General features: G+C 32.9%; 3 protein-coding genes and 2 non-coding genes across 9 annotated transcripts; 1 reads left to right on the top strand and 4 right to left on the bottom strand.

The window, feature by feature from the left end:
* Nucleotides 1–5,168: 5,168 nt before the first annotated feature.
* On the bottom strand, nt 5,169–6,179 carry LOC124831578 (uncharacterized). The gene has a single exon (XM_047305606.2). The coding sequence runs from the start codon at nt 6,129–6,131 to the stop codon at nt 5,241–5,243; it is 891 nt and encodes a 296-aa protein (XP_047161562.1). The 5' UTR covers nt 6,132–6,179; the 3' UTR covers nt 5,169–5,240.
* Nucleotides 6,180–7,255: 1,076 nt separating this feature from the next.
* Nucleotides 7,256–11,300, bottom strand: LOC124831577 (uncharacterized). Its single transcript, XM_088109490.1, has 3 exons — nt 11,112–11,300; nt 10,882–11,010; nt 7,256–7,890 (listed from the first exon to the last, which is right to left on the bottom strand). The coding sequence occupies exons 1-3, from the start codon at nt 11,298–11,300 to the stop codon at nt 7,390–7,392; spliced, it is 819 nt and encodes a 272-aa protein (XP_087965616.1). The 3' UTR covers nt 7,256–7,389.
* Nucleotides 8,458–8,762, bottom strand: LOC148201824 (signal recognition particle RNA). The gene has a single exon (XR_015785373.1).
* Nucleotides 10,780–14,504, top strand: LOC124831579 (uncharacterized). Of its 5 annotated transcripts, none has more exons than XM_088108811.1 (10): nt 10,781–11,301; nt 11,989–12,108; nt 12,202–12,252; nt 12,350–12,412; nt 12,535–12,629; nt 12,718–12,811; nt 13,015–13,122; nt 13,538–13,688; nt 13,815–14,067; nt 14,176–14,504. In XM_088108811.1, exons 5-8 carry the CDS (start codon nt 12,580–12,582, stop codon nt 13,667–13,669), a joined length of 384 nt encoding a protein of 127 aa, XP_087964937.1. In that variant the 5' UTR covers nt 10,781–11,301; nt 11,989–12,108; nt 12,202–12,252; nt 12,350–12,412; nt 12,535–12,579; the 3' UTR covers nt 13,670–13,688; nt 13,815–14,067; nt 14,176–14,504. The 5 variants fall into 5 exon arrangements, with proteins under 5 accessions (XP_087964938.1, XP_087964937.1, XP_087964941.1 ...); XM_088108815.1 differs by having other exon boundaries at nt 13,815–13,970; XM_088108813.1 differs by having other exon boundaries at nt 12,350–12,408.
* LOC148201825 (signal recognition particle RNA) lies at nt 10,853–11,157 on the bottom strand. The gene has a single exon (XR_015785384.1).
* Nucleotides 14,505–15,890: the final 1,386 nt, after the last annotated feature.

Here is a 15,890-nt window from a genome sequence, read left to right on the forward strand (position 1 = left end):
TAATATGACCATAGAAAACCTTTTTTAAAATTGAAAAATAATTGAACTGAATTTTCGATATGTGGCTGTATTAAATATTGAGAAGGAGGATTTACTATTTATTTTACTCATATTTATCATGATTTATATCGGTTAATTTAACTGTTTCTACACAGAGAGATTAAAGAAATCAGTCTCATGGAAACAATTATTTTAATTTGATTAAAAATGTTTAAAATATTCAAATCGAGGTCTATATACATTGATAAATTCAATTTTAATAGTAAAATAGATACTCATGTATAATTTAATATTTTTTCTGTCCATTTGTGGATAAGTGGAATGAGTATTAATATACCCATATTTATACACAATATTATTATAAAAAAATTCTTATCATTAATAATAATATTGTTTGAGATTTTGAACATAAATATATTTTATTTCCATATTTAAAATGGTATTACCATAATTTGAATTTCGAACTAGTAGCTATCAATTATTTAGCTGAGTTATAAAATCTATCACTTAATTAACTACAGATGGTGATTATAATATCAGTGTTAGTACCAACTTTGACCTAAATAATTTTTTCTTTTTAAATCCCAAAAATGGTGTCTAGTGGTTGATTGAGTGGGACCCATTTAAGGTACAAGCTACAAGTAGATTATTCGTAGGTGGGCCATAGAAGTCTCCTCCAGATTTTGGATATAGAGTCCAGCATCAGCATTCACGGTTCTCAATTTCTCAATGTGGGCCCAGTTGGGCCGAACTCAATTTTTTTGTGTTTGTGGATCTCGTGCACTCTCCAGCTGAACCCTTCCCAATGTTTCCCACGCACCAATCAATAGCCAAGTAACCAACCAATTATCATTATTTGTATTTTATTTTTATTTTATCATTAAATTTTTAAATATTATTTAATGTAATGTTTTGCAAATTTATTTTGTAAGGTTTTCGGCTGGTATATTAAACTGTATTTTTATTTTTATTTTTTTTTGAAAAACGTGTTCTCCCTTAGTACGTTCGACCACAAAAATTCCCTAAAATATAAGAATTTTTAGGCTTAATTGTTTTTTTTATGGTGATCATAAATATCTTAAGACGAACAGGAAAGAATAATTTCTTTTGTCTTAAAAGTTTCTTTGGGTCATTCTCGATTAATTTTCAGGATAAGATCAAACTTGATATTTTTTTTCAAATTGATTTTATTATAATATCAGAATTTTCTATTAAAATCAATTTGGATGTGCATGAGATATTTTTTTAAAAAATGTATTTTTTAATGGTGAATAGACATGACAAAATGGATATTGCATTTTAGCAATTCGTTTACTTCGGTTTTTAGATAAAAATCTCACTTACGGTGAAAAAAGAAATATCATTTTAGTAAATATAAAAATAACGTAACGTGGTTAGACTGATTAGGGTTTGTATTCAATATCCTCTCGGATCTTTGAATCACCTATTGATATTTATTTATTTATTTTAATTCTTAGGAAGGGGTATTTAACCTTCTAAATTTTATTTTATTTAGTAAATAATTACCTTAACTTTTTTTTTTCTTAATTGATCCTTGGATTATATATGTACAATACACACTTTAAATTTTAGTTTTATTGCAATCGATCAATAAATCTTACTATATATCACCATAAATTTATCTTATATATTTGAGGTAAATTATTTACACTAAATGTCAACTATTTATCATTTTTTTGTTATATTTTTTTGTAAAAGTCAATCATTTTTAAGGATTAACAGGAATAAAATTAAAAATCTAGGTGTCAAGTAAAGTTCATAAAGAAAAGTTTAGGAGATTAAATATTATTTTTATTACTTTTTCTATTTAACTTTGAATTTTGTGTTTAATTTGATAACAAATAAGTGAACTAATTCATTACATAATTTAACAATCGCCTAAATTTTTTAAAAAATATAACTATAATCAATAGGACAGCAAAATATGAGAAATCATTATGATTATGCATGACATTGAAATTATTTATAAATTGAATCCTAAACAAATATAGAAAAATAATTTTATACGAAATAAAGTTGGACAAAAATATAAATATAATCCATATACACAATAAGTTTATTTTAGTTACAAATTCAAAATAAATAAATATTGAACTTAATCGATATTAAAAAAATAAATGGTTTTTTGGTATGAATTTAATCCATTAAAGTTTTCAAATTGAATTCCACTTTGAAAGTGAGTGACATTGAATTTCAGATTCCAAAAACTCTTGTAAGTGTCATGTAATGTAACATAATGTCGACAAAAAAATGAAGGGCACAAATCAATTTGATTTATATTGTAAAGAGAATTACTTAAAAAAAATAATAATTGATTTTAGGGTTCAAAAGAAACAAAAATACTACAATCCAACGTAGGGATCATAATGAATGGGAAGATGGACGATTCACGTTGAAGGGTACATTGAAAGCAGATAAGGATTACACTCACGACTGAGAGAGATTGATGGAGAATTGCAAAAAAAAAATATAATTCAAACTGGTTTGTAAAATAATATTTATATTTATTTATTTATTAGTTAATTTATTAAGGAAATTTAATTCTATAAATCGATTTTATATATGATTGAATTAAAATGTAGATTTAATATTAATTAATTATATTATGAGAAATATACTAACTAGTCTATAATTGGATTTCAATTAACCTTATTAAAACAAAAAAAAAAATAGTTACTAGTTAATTATTTATGATGAAATATAAGATTAAAGCAAAAAATATTTAGTCATAATCAACTTTATTTTCGCTATTTAATTTTTGTATGTGGATTTTCTTTTGTTTTTTCGATTTTCAATTAGAAAAAGTCATCTATGATAAATTTACAAAATTTGGAAGAAGAGACATTCCCAGTTTTCAATTCAGACAATACCAACTAATTTTTTAACGTATTTTGTTTGATTTCTTGTTTGTTTGATTTATAAATTGTTGGGTTTCATTTGGCTCTTGACATAGATCGGACACGTGTCCCACAAATATAATGAGGAACACTTATCATAGATTTAACATTTAACATGGTTTCTAACGTTTGGCAAATTAGAGGGTGGGTGTGTAAATAGAAGAAAACAAGGTACAAAATGACAAAATTCACGTGCTATGTTTGCTAATATTATGCTGCTAATCATAATCAGTGGATAAGTAGAACGCTAATAACATTATTTTCATGTTCAAAGAAATGCATTCAACTTACATTACCTGTCTCCCTTTTCTGTTTCATCCTTCAATCAAATTCTGAACTATTTTATTTCCAAATTATTAGAGAATTTAAGTTTGAGTGAATAAGTACAAATAAAATGATTATAATAATTTTCAACACAAAATTTTAAAATAAAGATTTTATGAATCTTTTTATTTATACATTATAATTATATATTTTTGGTTTTATTGAATTTCTAACCATTACTTTTTCACATTCTCATGCTTTTTCTTAACTTGGATATGCAATTATCTAATACCTTAATGGATGTCTAGTTTCAAAATACTATTAAATGGTACTATTTTTCCATCACTTGTTTTGATTTTGATGAGAATATTCAGTTTAGCTTGTAAATTGACCTTAGTTTATATATATTAATCCAGTTTAGTTTAAGAACATAACAGCATAAATAGTAACTGAAAGTTATGATGCAGAAAAATCAAGGAAAGAACTTGGAAATGCAGTTATTATTGTTGAGTGTGTGGACGATGTTAGTTTTAGGAGATTTTTCTTGGCTGCTCTCCAACCATTATTCCAAGTTCCTTCTAGAAACATGATCAAGAAATAGATATTCAAAGTTATACTTGTGAAAAATCAATAATTTTAACTTGTTTAGATAGTTTTGATGGAAGAATGGTCATTACATCAAATATGTGGACTTCAAGCAATAACAAAAAAAAATATGGCTGTCACTCAATATTATATGATGGCTTTTTGACTTTACAAAGTCGTATTTTGAGGTAATAATAGAAATTCTTACATTATAACTTTCCTGATTGTATTTGATATAGTATTATATGACATGTTTTTATTATAAAATGAATTTCAATACAAAGTTCTGCTTTTCATTTAAGTAAGATTTCTCATGCAACTTTTTTTTAGCATAACTTTACATTTTTTGAAAAAAATTCAGTCACTAGAGTTAGAAGTCTCACATCAACCAGAGATGACCAATTTATAATAGATAAATGAATATAAACCTTACTTTACAAACTGGTTTGTAGAGTTGAGTTAGATTTATAAGTAAGTTGTACGATAATTTTTATTTTTTTTTATATTAAATATCTAAGGATACACTATGATATATATTCGTACTTGAAGTATAGACTTACTATCCACATCAGATTTTATTATGATTATTATATTCTTTATCAGTATTTTTATTATTATTTTTTAATAATTAAGGTTTTATTAAATATTTTTGAAAGAAAATGGTTTAGTTTTATTTGTGAAATATTATGAAGATAAGTAAATATCTCATAAGATTATATTAAAAAATATATCAAAAGTTACCATTTTGGTACAATTCATTTAAGTATATTTTTTAGGTCTAATTAGCTAAGCCCAATTCATTAAGTGAGTGAGAAGACTAAGTCACTCAACATCTCTATTTTACCCTGTGGGTGGGTAGGTGCATGTTGCGAAAATAATTTTCTAGACTTTTAAATTTATTTTATTAAAAATTATTTATTTTCATAATTTCAAGGTTCTTTACCTTAATCAATAAATAATCATAGCTTAAATAAACAAAGATTACTCTCTTGCAAAAAGATATTTAAACTTTTCAATATATTATTGTACGATTTAATATATTTTTCAATATCTTAAGAGTTATTTTTGTCATTTCCATATGACACACAATTATCCAAGTTCAGGTACACCTGATACACTTATTGAGTTGTGGTAAGAATCCAAAAACAACTTTCTTTTTAATGTTAATCGATTTGGAACTTTAATAAATCCTACATGCGAGACAACTATCCAAGTTCACATACATCTAAAACACCAATTGAGTTGTGGTGACAATCCAAAAACAACTTTCTTCTTGGTATTGATCCATCGATATGGAACTTTAATGAACCAACCATTACTTAATATTCACATTTACTTCTTTTTTTGTGTAATATCCGTAAGTTGTTGACTAGTGGTGTTAAAAGTTGTTTACTATCAAAAATCTGAGTAAAATGTTTCAATTTATCTCTCTGTATATATACATTACAAAAGTTGATACCCCAATGATCTTAACTAGTGATTGAGGATGTTAAGAAGGGAAACTCTGGTCTTTATCAAACGCCTAAACAGAAATTCAAAACCTTCTTCAAGATCTTGAACAAGCGACTCCACTTTCTCCAACTGGTTTTGCAGTCTACTAATGTTATCAAATTTACTTGTATGGGAAAACATGCAGGATTGCAATGCTTCATCAAGTTGAGCAAATTCACATTCATCTGCCAACTTTGAGCACCCTACTTTCTTCGTCTGCATAAGCTTGGAAACCAAACTCCAGCTGCTTGACTTTGATTGTGCACTCCCTGAGATCAAATGAAGTAGCGTCTGAAATGCTGATAGAGTGACCACTTCCACGTTCTCCATTAAATTAACCAAAGCTACTGTTTGATTATCTTTGTTTGCAGGTGATGACATGCTGCATTTTCTTGGGGTACCCTTCAAATTTGCCAAGGCTTTTGAGATGGCCCTTTTGACCACCTTTCTTGAAGTCAAGAACTTCTTAATCTCTGATCTGAGCTCTACTTCACCCCCCTTTCTCCTTCTCATAATCGATTGAAGTTCTCTCATGCACTCTTTTGTGTGCAGTAGAGAGTCTTTGGCGGTTGTGCACACATCTAAGAGCCTTAAGGATCCATTCAGAAGCTCATCCACCCAGTTTTCTTGACTCTCACGGTGAAGTGCTTCTTGAGTGAGGGGAAGCTGAAACAAATTTTCTACACATTCATGTAGATCTTGCAACCCTCCTAGCTTGTGGCTAAGGGTTGAAGAGGAAGAGGAGGTTTCATGGGAAGCCCTTAACCTGTCCAAGTGCTCATTGCATTGTAGGATAAGTGGGTGTGCTCTAGAGGGTAAGCTGTTTGAACGAGCATGGAAATGGGATTTTGAGTTCAACTGTGAGGTTGCCATTTTTTCCTCAGGGGAAGAGAAGGCTAGATGTTGAGAATAGAATTCAGTTTTTTGATCTACCTTCTTGCTAATGCCATCTTCTCAATATATATATAACAGTGTGTTGAGGACACAAGGAATCTCACCTTAAACTAATATCAATAAGTGCTAACAAATCAAGATTTGGATCTAAACATGATCACATAATTGTTAGGAAAGTGTCTCCCACATGGAAACTCTCCAACTAACACTTTGCTCCGTTTTTCTCTCTCACTTCGATGATTTACCATAAAAAACATGCATTTAATGATGTAAATTGATCTGCACGTGTGGACTACTTGATGTCTTAAACAATGGCTGCAGTACTGCTGAGCTTGTCTCTCATGCAGAAACAAGAACTGCATAACTCTATTTCCCGTTTATTAAAATAAAGCTAACATTGTGTGAGAGAAAAGAAGGGGGAGAGGTGAAATGGAGCCTGAGCCTGTGTTTCTGTTGCATCTCATTGATTTAAAACAAAACTGTCTAATGGTCAGGAACACGAGGTCTGTAAAGTAAGAGAACAAATTGAGTTGAGATTCAACTTCCATCCAGTGCCATGTGCTCAACATATATAATGGACATTTACTGAAGATGCAAGGAGTCTCACATTAATGAGTGCTAACTAATCAAGATTTGAATCCAAACATAACCTTATTAATGTTAGTGCAATGTCTCCCACAAGGAATCTCCTGACAACTCGTTTCTCTTAATTAATATGCTATCATGCAACACACGGTTTGCAACAACTGCTTTGAAAATTAGTTCTTTAAAAAATGTATTTCACTGTCACCCCTCGTGTGCATGTGTAGACTTGTTCGATGGCTAAAGCACAGGCTTAGGTCACGCTGGCCATCGGTTGCTGCTACATGTGCATGATTGAATAATAACCAATAGACTATAACATCTATAAGTGAACTGAATAAAAGAAAAATGTTACTGAGCAGTTGCTTTTCTGCTTCTGTGACTCTAGAAGTAAGAAAAGTGTTTACTGTTCTATGATTCTTTATTTTCATTTATGTTAATGGTGAACTTTTAGGAGGAAAAGGAAAGTTGAAAGATGAGATGTAGAGGGTAAACACAGGAACTGTACAAAAAGATATAGATGTTGAAGTAACAATAGTTTGATCCTCAATCGATATGTATTTAATACATTATAAACAAATGTAATCACATTCATGTACAATTGTGACACTCGTGGGGGAAAATTGAGGGCACAAAAATCAAGTAGATACTATGATTAGTGGTTGAAGATGTTGAGAAGGGAAACTCTGTTTCTGATTAATTTTCTTGAGAGGTGATCAACACCTATTTCGAGATCATGAATGCACAGCTCCAAATTTTCCATATCACTATGAAAATTGTCAATAGACGAAAGCTTGTGACTGACGAGAGACTGCAAGGCTGCATCCACCTTTTGAAATTCATTTGTGTTTGATTCTTGAGAGTCACAAGCTTCTCTTTTAGGCTTCATCAACTTGGATATTGCTGACCATCTGCTGGGTTTTGAGTGTCCTTTTTGGCCAGAGATAAACATCAGCGTGATTGTTTCCGCTTCATCTGAGAAGCTAAGCATACTTGAAGTGTTATCGCTTTTGTGCTTCAAACTTTTCAGGGTCTTTTGAATTTGCTTCTTCATCTTCTTTCTCATAACCAAGTATGTCACACATTCAACTGCGAATCCATTTTCACTGCCTTTCTTTCTGCGATGATGCAGAGAACTTTGTTTTCTTTTCAATAGCTACCATTTTGTCCTCCTGAGAAACAGATCCTTTAGAAAGTAATTGCAGATTTATTTGAAGCCCGATTTCTCGTGGTTGGCTTTTGCTTTATATATAGGAAGTGAAGTTACATATTATGGGAGACAAGGAATAATATTTTTTCCTCAAATGTCACCTAATGAGTATGCAATTCTATCATATTGATTTGGATATCAACATCATCACTTGAAACGCTTTCCATGCATCCAACCCATCCCACAACTTCTTTATTTATAAGATAGGAATCACATGGCAGATTTCAAAATGGCACATCTTGAGAATATAATAGTTGATGGTGTGTGATGATGCATGCATTTGTAATGGGAGTTTTTGTGTGGAGCATGAGAGGAGTTATTTAGTAACATAATTGACTTTTGAGTCTTATGATTGTCTGCCTATAACAGCTCAGATTAAGGACAGGTGGAATCTTCATCTTCTGATATATTGGTCACTTGTTGGTGGGGATGCTTATGTTCAAGGAGCAAACTGAGTGCCGAAAGATGGTTCAAGGAACACGCCTAGGTTTATGACGCACAAGTTAATAAAAAAAAGATGATTGTTCAAGGAGCAAGGCTCACCAAGCTTGAGTAGGACTGGAGGTGCAGCAGCCTGTTTTCCCTCCACTGCCAAGAGCCGGAGGTGGTCGCTGCTCTGTGAAACCAGCCTCACGCTGTGCCCTCCTGTCTAAGAACCAGGAAACCGATGCCTTCGCAAAGGTCCCATGGACCAACTCTCAGCTTGGAATGGGCAGGCCAGCAAGTTGCAACCTCAAGACCAGCTTAGCTAGCCATAGCCTTGTTCAATCATCCTCTTGCCCCCACTCAGGTCACAAGCTGGCGTTACCCAGCCCGGCAGACAGACATGTACGTCAGAAGATTTATAAAGACTCTTTTATCTAATATTCTGAACGGTGTGGGACTTGGAAATGGCAATATTCAGTACTTAGAGTCTTTAGTTGGAAACTGAGGCTTGTTCCTTCCCGTCTATTTTCTCCATGGTATGATATGATACATCATAATACATTATAACCTTGTAACCCAAAGGTTTCGTTGAGTCATTTTAAGGTGATGAGAAAAACATAAAAGTGGCATTTTAAAGTGTTGATTCCACTTTGATTAATACCCTCGCAGAAAAACTTCAATTTGGATTATATCTTTTAATTCAATTCTTTATGGATCTCCAATTCGGAACCATCGGGTCCAAAGAATGAAAATTTGTTTGTGCACCTTCATCATTTCTTCTTACACCCCTTAAGTATGATAAAGGTAAAATAACACCTTTTATTAAAATATAAAAGATAACTTAATTTTCTCTAAATACCCCTTTACGTCCTCCATCCTCAATCAAGGTTTTTTTTAAGAACGGTGCAATTCGTTGTAAAAGTTATGTAAATAGATATTTTCTTAAAAACTTACTAAGATAGAAAAGTTGTGTAAGAAGTCATGGTGAAGTAAGACAAATTTTTATCAATGAAGGTAAATTTGTGTTAGTAGTGGATGAAATTGTTTGAATCAAACACAACTTCTCTTAACATTAATGAAGTCATGGAACTTGAAACCTTGAGACGACTTCAAACTAATTGAATAATAATGAAAGTTGTGGAAAGTCATCACAAAATAAGTTGTTGGCATAACCTTGACCTTGACCTTGAAACTATAGTTGGACGACAATATAGTGATCGTCCTAGTTAGTTTTTCACATGAAATGAGTAGAATATTTGTAAAATTAATGGAAGCAGAAACCCATGAAAAAAAGTATCAAAAAGGGATAAAAAAGCATCGTCAGGGTATGAGATAATTGGGTTAAAGCATGGTCTGCCATGTTGGAACATAGCTGGCCGAGTTAGAACATAGTCAACCAAGTTGAAACACAGTCGATTGGATTGGAGAGGTGAATGAAGTGCGATGGTCGTCGGAGGAAGTCCGTTAGGTTGAATTAAAGAGACTAACCCTAACTCTAACCATAGTTAACTAACCATAGTTTTTTAATTGTGATTAACTAACCCTAGTTAACTAATTATGGTTAATTCACCCTAACCCCAATCATAACAATGATTAACTAACTATAACCCTAACACTAACCATAATTCTAACCCCAACCATAACCATAAACTTTAACCCTAAATCTTAACCATAATCCTAACTCTAAATCCTAAACCTTAATCTAACCATAAGTCGAGTTTCATTTTCTTTACAAACATTAGTTTCTCTTTTCTATGTATAATTAACAAACTATTTACTCAGCTAAAAATAAATAAACTTTACCATAAAAAAAATAAAAATAAAAAAATGAGATAATATGACTTGTTAATATCTAATCAATCATAAATCCATGAAATAGAAGAAAACGAATTGAACAGATAAACTAAAAGTTCAAATTGATCAATTTTATTTTTATAATTTTATTATTTTCTATTCTAATATACATAAATATAGATATAAACGCTAAAAAAACACATGATTATATAAATATACATATTTTCATCTTTCATATAATACAATGCAAAAAACTATTCTTTTAAAATATTTTTCATTTAAAAATTACCAAGCTTAAAATATGATCACCATAGGAGAAACTTGAATCTTTGAAAAAAAATCACATATAAACACTTGTTGATCTACCTAAAATCAAAATTTAGTTGAAAGAAAGCAGGTGACTATTCAAGAAAAAGAGACATTTCATTAGGTAAGAAAAAAGAAACATAAAAGGTAAGATGGTGACTGAAAATTCTGTACTAAGGAGTGAGAGTTTATTATAATAATATATTATTACGTAAAGTATTGTTCAATAAAGATTTAAGAAACCAATAAAAAGAACCTATTTATTTCTTTTGTAAGATACTTGCAATATCTTCTGAAACTGATATATCATTGGTGGCGATGCTTATGCAGTGTTCCAAAATGCACTCAGTTTGCATTAAAAACAGACATTACATTTATAAAAAAAAGTAATTGTTCAAGAGCAAGGCTCACCAAGCTCATTTGAGGACTGGAGGAGCAGCAGCCTGTTATCCCTCCACTGTCAAGAGCCGGAGGTGGTCGCTGCTCTGTGAAACCAGCCTCACGCGGTACCCTCCTGTCTAGAAACCAGGAAACCAACGCCTTCGCAAAGATCCCATGGCTCAGCTCCTGACTTGGAGTGGGCAGGCCAGCAAGTTGCAGCCTCCAGACTAGCTTAGCAAGCCATAGCCTTGTTCAATCACCTCAATGCCCCCACTCAGGTCACAAGCTGACGTTACCCAGCTCGGCGAACTGACATGTTTGTCAGAAGATTTATAAAGACTAGTTTGTCTAATATTCTTAACAACATGGGACTTCCAAATGGCAATATCAAGTTCGTAGAGTCTTGAGTTGGAAACTGAGGCTTTTTCTTTCCCGTCTATTTTCTCCATGGTATGATATGATACGTCGTAATAACCCAAAAGGTTTCATTGAGTCATTTTAAAGTGTTCATTCCACTGTGATTAATACTCTCATCAGAAAATGTTCAATTTTGATTATATCTTTTAATGTACTTATGGATCTCCAATTCGTGTTAGTCGTGGCCCTTTTATGCATACTATAAAACTGAGATGAAAATGTCTCTCCAATTTTATGTTTGAGTTAATATTTGTGTCTCTAATTTTGAAATCCCTATGAAATTTCTTTTATTCACAATACAAATTTCATATGCTTATGAATTATTACTTACAAATATGTTTTTGGGCCTTGTATTTATTTGACAGGCTAGAAATATATTGTTTTGTGCAGACTGTAAATCTGAGATGAGAATTATGGTTTCTGCTTTTCACAGTTGATAGAAAAGAGTGGGACTTTGGGGGTTATCACAGCAGCATGAAAATTGTATAAATGGAATGAATTTTTTCCTATTTATCTTCTTTATTTTATAATTTCATGGGCATATTGTAATTGCCAAAGCCGTAAGAGCTTGTTTCTTTTATATTTATCTATTGGTAGGAGACTGTGGTAAAAGTTCAATTTTGAAATAGTTTCTCATTCATCATGCACCCATTTAGCAGAAGTCAAATGTTTCTTTGTGCTTGACTGATGGTCACATTTGATGATTGTGTTTCTTTTAAGGTTCCATGGAGTAGGCTTGGCCAAGATCCAGTCCCAGTATATTTGGATTGCATTTTCTTACTAGATGAATCTGCAACTCAGTTGGGGGATGTTGTCCAAGACGCTAAGAGCTGATTAGAGGTAAGAATTCAGAAGTAAGATTTAGATAAAGTGTATTCACTTTGGGTTGAAGATGATTTATTTGAGGCTCACTTTTCTTCCATTTGGCAACAGGAGATGGAACTGAAACTTTGGGAGAAATCACAACAGTTAAAATCAGAAATGGTATGAATTTCACTTTTACAAAACTGCACCACTGTCACAAAACTTTTGCTTGTTTCTTGTCAAAATCTGTATATGTTAACAATCGAAACTATCCCAGAGTTGAAGGACAAATTCCAGCCTTACCCCCAAACCTCAAACAAAATGTTTCGCATGAAAGTTGGTAACAAATTTGCCTTATATTAAGAATTCCTTATATCAACTCATGTCTCTTTGTGCCTGCAAGTTTCTGTATGATTAAGAATACCTTGTATTAACTCATGTCTCTTTTTCTTTAATGTTAAGAACCGATCATGGTTGGGATCCCTCACTGGCACCATCATTTGAAACATGAAGCTTTCACTTTCTAATATTCCCATCAGATATGAGGATAGTGACAGGTAATAGAAAATTTTGGAATGTTTTGTGATGGAAATTAGATCTCTCAGCCTTTTATACCCTTTTATTGCCTGGTATTTTCCTTTGTAGCAATCAGGGCGATCGTTTGCAGCTGGAGTTATGCTGGATAAACTCTCTGCCGCGACAGTTGATGATACCGGGAAAGAGACTTCTATTACTTGAGGTACACTAGATTGCATTCAAATGGTTTTCATGTGACTGGTATTGGCTGTAATGATGAAATTCTTTTGTAAGATTAAGATGCTTGTTCAATTTTAAAACTGAGATGAGAATGTCCCTCCAATTTTAAATCTGAGTTAATATTGTGTCTCCAATTTTGAAAGCCATATAAAGTTTCTGTTATTCACAATGGAAATTTCAACTTAGGTTTTCCAAAGAGTTCTCGAAGCGTATGCTACAAAGCTCTTTGCTAGACTCCCAAAGGGGGGAATTGGAATTGTTGCTGCAGCCACAAGCGTGGATGGACAAACAAAGGTATTTTCAAAGCAACTGGTTATTCATCGTAGTGAGAAGTTTCATATTAGTGCTGTCAAACAACTTTCATTATGTGTGTTTTTATTCTCTGTATATCTTTTTCGGTTACTCTTCTTTTTCAAGAATTTATAAACTTTTAAGCTTTCTCTTTTACTCTCTTGGTTTTTGTAAACGTTAGATTTTTTTGTTAAAAGGTAAGATAAGCCACTTGATTGGATCTTGATGGTTGTGCTGTTCTGTCTGAACTTTATATTTGTTATCCCTTCCTTTTTCTGTTGTACTTTTCTGATTTGCAATTACTTGATTTCATAGAATTTTACAACATTGAAGCTTTTAGATTTTTCACTAAATGCTTAACAAGATGGCATGCATGTTTATAACTTGGTATAAGACTCACTCACGGTGCATTTTGCAGTTATGTCAGTGGCATTTGTTGGACGCTCCCTGTTTTAAACATTTGTTGATCTTATGGGGGTTTCATTATCTAATGCATTACTTTGCATGGATGCTAATGACCCTCCAAAAACCTTGGCTACCATGCAATTAATTGGTTCCATATTTCAAATGTAAGCTTTAAACTTTTAGACATATTGAATAAATAACTTCTTATAATCTTAACCTTATCTACCTTGTGATTATCTTTTACTGCTATGCTGCTTCTGGATTTTCTTGAAAGCTGACATTTTTTTCAGGTTAGTTCCACAATTTCACCAGCTCTTGAGGCTGCAATTGAATATCAACTTAAGATATTGTCAGTTTGCATCACATATGGAGGTCCTGCACTCCTTCGCTACAAGGATCAATTCAAAGAAGCTGTCTTCTTTGCTTTTGACTCACCATCTTGGAAGGTCTTTTTATTTCCATTGGTTCCTAATCTATTTGATTGTTACTTCCAATGATAGGTCAATGAAGTTGCTGATCATCTTATCCAATGGATCAGTATAAGTATGTATATATAAGTGTTTGACTATGTTTATTTAGTTTTTTCTGCTCTCATTCTATGGTTTTATATCTTTCTCTGGAAATTCAAATGTTAAATTTTTTATTTCATAGGTGTGTTCTTAGTCACCCTGATGATGTTGCCCTTGAAGAATGGATTAGCACAAAAGGTTTTTCCACTTAGGTAAGCTTTATCCCAAAATGGCATATTCCATGAGATGAAGAAACTCATTTTGCAAATGAGCTTATAGACATTCACTTCCAGTTAGCTTTGGATGATCTGTTGAAAATATGCAAGTGTAAAATCCATGCAGACCAAAGTATGAGAAATACCCATGTCTCAAGTAGTTTATAATTTCTTGCTGATAAAAAAAGTTGTTTATATTTTACGTCGTCATCCTTAGCGAGATAAATTATGATACCTCAACAATGTTTTGATTTTATACTTATTACCATGATCAACATAATACCTAAGAATGAAAATACCATCGAACTTACTAAAATTGTGGAAAAAGACTGTTCTAAGACGTAAACTATCATTTTTTGATACACCTTTATGTTTTTCTAAAACAGTTTGATGTTTATATTATGTTCCTCATGTCAATTTAATGCTTGAGACATGATAAATGTTTATTGGGTTGGGTTGGGTTCGGGTTCGGGTCCGATCTGGTCAGGTCGGGTAGGGTCAATTGAGTCAGGTCGGTTGGGTTGGGTTTGGTTCGGTGCGGTGTCATGTGGTGCGGCGCGGTGCGGGGTTAAGGTCAGGTCGGGTTAGTTTGGTTCGGTTCGGGTATGATATGGTTAGGTTGGCCAGGGTCAGTTGGGTTAGGTCAGGTCAGGTTGGGGGGGTTCGGTTGGGATGGGTTGAGTTCGATTCGGTTGGGTTGGGTTGGGTTGTGATGGGTTTGGGTTCAGTTGGATGGGTTGAGTTCGGTTCGTTTCGGTTTAGTTCGGTTGGTTTCGGTACGGTTAGGTTCGGGTCCGATTTGGTCAGGTCGGTTGGGTGGGGTCGGGTTGGATTAGGATGGGTTGGGTTCGGTTGGGTTTGGTTAAGTTGGGTTCGGTTAGATTCGATTCAGTTGGGTTGGGATGAGTTCAGTTGGGTTAGGTTCGGGTCGGGTCAGGTCGGTTGGGTGAGGTTGGGTTGTGTTGGGGTGGGGTGGGTTGGGTTCGGTTCGGTTATGTTGGGTTGGGTTGGGTTGGGTTCGATTCAGTTCAGTTGGGTTCGGTTGGGTTGGGTTCGGTTGTGTTCGGTTGGGATGGGTTAAGTTCGGTTCGGTTGGGTTCGGTTTAGTTGGGTTGGGTTGAGTTGTGATGGGTTGGGTTCGGGTCCGATCTGGTCAGGTCGAGCATGGTCAGTCGGGTCAAGTCGGTTGGGTGGGGTTCAGTTAGGTTCGGGTCGGTTGGGTGGGGTTCGGTTTGGTTTGGTTCGGAAAAAAAGATGTTTTAGATGTAGTGGTAGCCTAAAAATAGGGAGACTATGTTATTTTAGTATTAAATTATTTTATTATAAATAGTTTTGTTATAAACGAGTTTTATTATTTTAAAGCATATTAACTATTATTCTAGAGTTCTCTATCTTCTCTCTATAGATTCTAACACCTCGATCATCTAGCCTATGTTTTTACTCATTTTTTTATTTGCACATTTCCCATCTTACTAACTTAGTTATTAATTTGTATTGTCTTGTTTGAATGGATGACTTTTAATATTAGTCATTGTTACTTATGGTCCAAGGATTCTCATACTGATTTGGTTATTTTTATTTTGTAATTTGATGATGATAAGTGTGAAAAATGTTTGTTTTCATATTTATAAATGAGCTCAAA

The sequence above is a fragment of the Vigna umbellata genome, chromosome 3, assembly GCF_029865625.1.
Source record: "Vigna umbellata cultivar VRB3 chromosome 3, Vumbellata_1.0, whole genome shotgun sequence".
Lineage (NCBI taxonomy): Eukaryota > Viridiplantae > Streptophyta > Magnoliopsida > Fabales > Fabaceae > Vigna > Vigna umbellata.